General features: G+C 52.0%; 1 protein-coding gene across 2 annotated transcripts in view; it reads right to left on the reverse strand.

Annotated features, from left to right (window-relative positions):
• Window positions 1–261: 261 nt before the first annotated feature.
• Window positions 262–6,105, reverse strand: part of KRT6A (keratin 6A, type II) — a 23,450-nt gene continuing 17,606 nt past the window's right edge. The window contains exons 1-9 of one of the 2 annotated variants that reach the window (XM_012650645.1): window positions 5,493–6,093; window positions 4,371–4,585; window positions 3,958–4,018; window positions 3,704–3,799; window positions 3,415–3,579; window positions 2,811–2,936; window positions 1,419–1,639; window positions 1,172–1,206; window positions 262–1,058 (exon numbers count right to left, since the gene is read on the reverse strand). In XM_012650645.1, coding sequence (XP_012506099.1) covers window positions 823–1,058; window positions 1,172–1,206; window positions 1,419–1,639; window positions 2,811–2,936; window positions 3,415–3,579; window positions 3,704–3,799; window positions 3,958–4,018; window positions 4,371–4,585; window positions 5,493–6,032 — 1,695 coding nt within the window. In that variant the 5' untranslated portion in view covers window positions 6,033–6,093 and the 3' untranslated portion in view covers window positions 262–822. Of the gene's footprint in view, window positions 1,059–1,171; window positions 1,207–1,418; window positions 1,640–2,810; window positions 2,937–3,414; window positions 3,580–3,703; window positions 3,800–3,957; window positions 4,019–4,370; window positions 4,586–5,492; window positions 6,094–6,105 lie in introns of those variants that run through there. The other variant, XM_012650652.1, reaches the window with a different exon arrangement.

Consider the following 6,105-nt stretch of genomic DNA (forward strand, 5'->3'; position numbering starts at 1 on the left):
TTCCCTTTCTGTCCTAGTGCTTTAAAAATATGCTGCTTGAGGAAAAAGTCATGGGTGTCAAGGGCTGAATAGTTGTCAGTGATCGCCCACCCAGAGGGTCCTGTAGAATCACGTAATGTTGATTGACAGGCTGGGCTGTGAAGCATGGTGCATTGTTGGCAGGGGGAGGGTGGTTCCCCAACGACGAGGATCCGTTTGTAGGATGAGAAAGTTTCTAAACCAATACGTGGTCAACAGCACAATCTAACACGAAATGTTTATATTCTAAATCTGCTTTATTCAACAGAAAAGAAGAAAGCAAAGAGAGCAGAGAAAAACGGTGCTGAATACAGACTCTGTGCATCAGAGTGTTTTGTAACACAACATTCAGGGACACTGCAAAGGAAGATCAGGACAACTTATTTGTGAGATGGAGAGCCCCTGAGTGTAGAATAAAGGGCAGGACAGTGAGAAATTGATGGGAAGATTCCTGGTCCACAGCAGGACCCAGACTGAGTTATTAATATAATTCCTAGGAGGGCAGATGTCATCTCCATCTCAGAATTATGAAAGTCTTATACATCCGGTAATGAATTGAGGACATCAAAAAACATTTACATGTCTGTGTGACAATGACTGTTGATCTTATGATGGAGCAAAGGAAGCTCAGGAGGGGCAAGTGCAGACAGAGAGGAGAAGGGAGGGCACTGAGCATGCATCCTCGGCTCTCACTCGGAGAGCAGGAGAGACTGGAGGCCAGGAGAGGACAAGCAACCCGAGGAGAGGGCTCTGCAGCCAGAAAGGGGCCTGAGGCTTGTGGGACCAAGATCTGGGGAGCGGACTTCAGTGCTTGTAGCTCTTCCTGCTGGAGGTGGTGGTGGTGGTGTACTTGATGGAGGAATTGCCGCCTCCCACGGAGCTGAGGCCACCTCCCAGGCCTCTGCCACTGCTGGAACTGAAGCCACCTCCAAGGCTGTGACCACTGCTGTAGGAGTAGCCGCTGCCTCCGCCCAGGCCTATGCCACTGCCGGCACCACTGGCACCACCATAGCCGCCGGAGACGGTGGACTGCACCACGGCTGTGGTGGGGAAGGGACAAGGACACAAGAAGACAAGGTGAGCCCCTTCTGCCAGCTGGAGACCACCCAGAAGAGTCCCAGGGAAGGGGAGGAGGGCAAGCAAGGGTACTTACAGATGTTGACTTGTCCGACGCCTTCGCCATTCAGCCTAGAAGGGAGGAACACAGACAGGATGAGACCTCAGGGAGCCATTCCCTGGGCCCCTGTGGGAAGATGGGTGTGAGCAACAGTCCCTGGGAAACTGCTCTTGCAGTTGTTTTGCAAGACTAGCAATTATGGCCATGGCTACTGTGCCCTACGCTGTGCTGGGTGGCAGACATCTATGTGCTCAGGTGCTTGAGCAGGTGCTCAGGGACCCACCTGCACTCCTCGCCCTCCAGCAGCTTGCGGTAGGTGGCGATCTCCACATCCAAGGCCAGCTTCACGTTCATGAGCTCCTGGTATTCCTTCAGCAGCCGAGCCATGTCCTGCTTGGCCTTCTGCAGGGCGTCCCCCAGCCCTTCCAGCTTGCTCCTGGCGTCCTTGAGGGCCATCTCCCCACGCTGCTCCGCATCCGCAATGGCGGCCTGCAGGCTGGCGCACTGGAAGGGAAAGCAAGAGTGAATGTGGATCTGGTGCTTTAGAGCACACTAGCCTGGCTCTTCCATCCCACTGAGGAAGGTGCCTGGAGCCCAAAATTGAGGGTGAGTCAACTCTAACCTTCCTTTCCACTGCTTATCTACTCTGTAGTTTTTGTCTAGTCTAGTCCATTTTACAAAAACACATCCCCTTTTTCCTTAACCACCATGCATGCGAATGCAGTTTGTTAGAGGTGGAAGACATTACAGTGGACGTAAGACAAAGGGACACTGGAAGAAATGGAACTGTGTTTTGTTTGGAATGTTGTCCCCACGGTCAAATAAGGACCATTTATAAATATCTCATATGGACGCCCACTAACTAACCACAACTTATGACCATCTTTAAGTGAGGGAATGAGTTTTCACCTGAGACTGCTGAGACCTTGCCATCTCCCCCCTTAGAATCTCTCACTCACTTGGGCCGCACTGTGCTCGTTCAACGCCCCTTGTCCTCTACCTTTTTCACCCTGCTCTTGAGCAGATTTGCCACAATGTTCCTCAGGCTTTCTAGCCTGCCCTTGTCTTTCCAAGCTGTTCCTTTGCAATTCCCAAGTCAATCAGTCTTCTTAAGTAAACGCTTCCAATGCCTCTAGACCAGAGGCACCAGGCGACAGTTTCATGGAAGGCAGTTTTTCCATGGATAGGTGTGTAGGGGGTGGGGGTGTTGGGCAGGAGGTGGGACTCAGGCTGTGATGCCAGTGTGATAGAGAGCAGCTCTAAATACACTAGCTTGCCCCGTGCTCACCTTCTCCTGTGTGCCCCCATTCCTGGTTCCAAAGTTTCATGGAAACAATTTTTCCACAGATGGTGGAGCGGGGGAAGGGGAGTGGTGTGGAGCTTGGTGGCCTGACCCTAACAGACCAATGACCGGTACTGGTCCATGGCCCAGGAGTTGGGCACCCCAGCTCTAGACTGCATTGCTAAAGCTCTGATCAGTTGGCATTGCTTCTGTCCACATGCTGGTACCAGGCACTAAGTAGGAGCCATGTCTCCTAACCACTGGGGAAGTACATGTCCTCCTTTCCCTGATTTTCCCTTAGATCCCGGGGATCTAAGGGAAATGATGGTTAATCACTGGCTGATGGTCTAGCAAGGAAGTGGTGCTTTTCTTCACCACTGGCACACACCATACCTGCTTCTTCACGTGGTCGATCTCAGATCTCAGCCTCTGGATCATGCGGTTCATCTCAGCAATCTCCTGCTTAGTGTTGCGCAGGTCGTCCCCGTGTCTGCCCGCGGTGACCTGCAGCTCCTCGTACTGCAGTCCAGAGGCAGAGAGAGAGAGACAGTGTCTGTGAGTTTACACGTGTGAACAATGACTTTCGCTTCTGAATCAGGCATGTGTTAAGCTTGAACCTAATGGCTTCTCCTAGGGTATTTAAGAAAAGTTGATTTCACAAGATTGACAAGACTTGCAAAACCAAATCGAGACCATCCTCATTATGGGACCACTGAGTGTGACATCCCTTAGGGACTGGCAGTGTTCTGTACTATACATCTAAGAGGGTGAAGCTAAAAGCAAAGATTCCTAGTCCTTATCACATTAGTATCATCCTTGTTTTTCTTCTTAGGCTTAGGCATAATTGCTATAAATATCTACTGCGACAGTGCAGTGTACATGTCCTGCGAGAGGATGCTAGATTCCTTTCAGTAGATTGCCCCAGTGAAGTATCTAGCCTTCTGGTATGCAGGCTGGGACAGAGGGATTTCCTGGCAGCTGCCACCTCCCTGCTCACCTTGGTCTGGTACCAGGACTCAGCCTCAGCCCGGCTCCTCTGAGCAATCTCCTCATATTGGGCTTTGACTTCGGCGATGATGCTGTCCAGGTCCAGGTTACGGTTGTTGTCCATGGAGAGCACCACGGAAGTGTCCGAGATGTGGGTCTGCATCTGAGACAGTTCCTACAGAACACAAGCGTGTGAGACCATTTACACCTGTGCCGTTAAAGGCACGACCCAAGCCCATGGATCCTCCCCCCTGTGCAGACCCCATCAGCGCAAATAAAAGGAGAGTGGAGATGCTCACTGCGTCATAGAAGGCTCTCAGGAAGTTGATCTCGTCTGTAAGGCTGTCTACCTTGGCTTGCAGTTCAACCTTATTCATGTAGGCAGCATCCACGTCCTGGGGAAAGAGCCGACAACGTGCAGTCAGCTGAGCCCCTGCCCCATCTACCCACAGTTGAGTCTCCCTGCCAGTCCTCCTCTCACAGGTGAGCAGAGACACAGAGTCATTTCTGTCCTTTGGCAAAGAAGCCTGAAGCCCGGGCTGAATGTGCTCACCTTCTTCAGAGTCACGAATTCATTCTCTGCTGCTGTGCGCTTGTTGATTTCGTCTTCATATCTGCAGGAAGGAAGGTATAAGACTCCATTGAGCCAGTGGTAGGTAGCAGGAAACAGAAAAGCAGCCTGTGATCCCACACTGTCCGTATGTGCAATATGCCCTGATTCGTCCTTCCTGTCACAGACAGCCTGAAGGCCAATTTTTGTTGCTACTAAATTTATCACTTCTCCAATCTCCCCGGGCCTCCCCGGCCCCCCCTTGGAACTGCAAGGTTGATCCTAGGCAACAATTTGTGCGCTTCATTTGCATGGACATGCATGCTAGGAATCACGCCCACATCTGGACCTGGTCACCCAATAATCTTGAAGTGTGTGCTTCAGAACGCTGAATCCATTTTCCCCCTTTGACTCACTTGTTCTTGAAGTCCTCCACCGTGTCCTGCATGCCTCTGAGCTCTGAGTCCAGGCGGCCTTTCTCCCCGAGGATGCTGTCCAGCTGCCTCCTGAGGTTGTTGATGTACTGCTCGAACAAAGGCTCCAGGCTCTGCCTCGCGGGCTTGGCGCCCTGCTCCTGGAGCAGGGTCCACTTGGTGTCCAGGACCTTGTTCTGCTGCTCTAGGAACCGCACCTGGAGAGCAGACAAGATGGTCATTTGCCAGACAAGGAAGGAAACAAGAAATATCTGTGTCATCAGGTTTCCTGGCAGGTGTGCAGTTTCCCACGGTGCTGGGATACTACAGTGCATGCGGAAGGCTCAGGCTGAGTTCTGCTCCCCAAACTTTTTCCCTTTGCACCCCACAGATCTAACTTGGGAAATTTTGTTATGGAACATTCAGGTGTTGTCCCCTTCTAAGTTATTGAACAGACCAGTGACTTTCAATATTTCCTCTCCTTTTTCCAAGCACAACCAGAAGTCTAGTTTTCAAATAGTGTTTACCTGACATATTGCACCCAGTTTTCCTGAGTGATAGGACCTCAGTCAGAGGCATGCTGTGTGCTGCCTAATGACTAGATTCCAGTCCAACGTCTCCTTCAGTGCCTGTGTCTACTCTAAAGTATTCTAATTTTATGGTCATTGTTTTTAGGGTAAATTGGCATTTCTACATATTGTATAAATATTTCTAAGTCTCTGTGTTCTTAATCTACCAAGAATATCTTTTCCTGTTCTTTAAAATTTTTTTCTCCTCCAGATGCCAGAGTGTAATTTACCAGATGTAATTTACCAGTGTCATATTCTTCGTAGTCTCTGAGACACTTGAGAGGAAAGGATGAACCATGCCATCTCTCCTTGCCTCATCTGGGATTCACGGTTATGAAAAGGCGAGAGCTCTTCCCAGACAGGGATGAGGCCACTTAACAGGGTGGGTCGTTACATGCGTCTCATCGCCTGCTGCCTGCTGTCAACATGGGGCATCTGGCATCCCGTGGAGAGCTACTCTGAGCCCCTTGTCCCGCTTTCCTACGTCTCCCCCGGTAGGAGGGTTTTTGTTTCTCTCATCCAGAGACTCCGTGGAGGCCACGGCCTCACGTCTCACCTTGTCGATGAAGGAGGCGAATTTGTTGTTCAGGGTCTTGATCTGCTCGCGCTCCTCGGTCCTCACCCGCTGGATGGCGGGGTCAATTTGCAGGTTCAGAGGGGTGAGGAGATTCTGGTTGATGGTGACCTCTTGGATGCCTCCAGGGGGGCACACAGGGAAGCCAGAGCCCCCATAGCCACCACCAAAGCCAGCTCCACCACCGAGCCCAAAGCCGCTACCAGCTCCACCGCCAAAACCGAATCCACTGCCGGCTCCACCTCCAAAGCCATAGCCGCCTCCAACTCTGCTGCCGTATCCACCACCGATGGCACAGCTGCCCCCTCCGATGGAGATCCTCTTGGAGCCCCCCAGGTTGTAGAGGCTCCGGCTGCCGAAGCCAGCTCCTCCACACACTGCACCAAGGCCACCACTGCCCCGGGAGCGGGACACGGAGACGCTGCTGAAGCCAGAGCGAGAGACCCCGGGGACTCTGGCTGAGCCGGCACTGAAGCCACGATGGCTGCTGCTGTGGCTCCTCATGGTGGATTTGCTGGACATGGTTCTAGAAGACGAGAAGGCTGAGAGAGCGCGAGAGGCTGGAGGCTGGAGGGAGAGGAGCAGGACTGTGAGG

The sequence above is a fragment of the Propithecus coquereli genome, unplaced genomic scaffold (assembly GCF_000956105.1).
Source record: "Propithecus coquereli isolate 6110/MARCELLA unplaced genomic scaffold, Pcoq_1.0 Scaffold111, whole genome shotgun sequence".
Taxonomy (NCBI): Eukaryota; Metazoa; Chordata; class Mammalia; order Primates; family Indriidae; genus Propithecus; species Propithecus coquereli.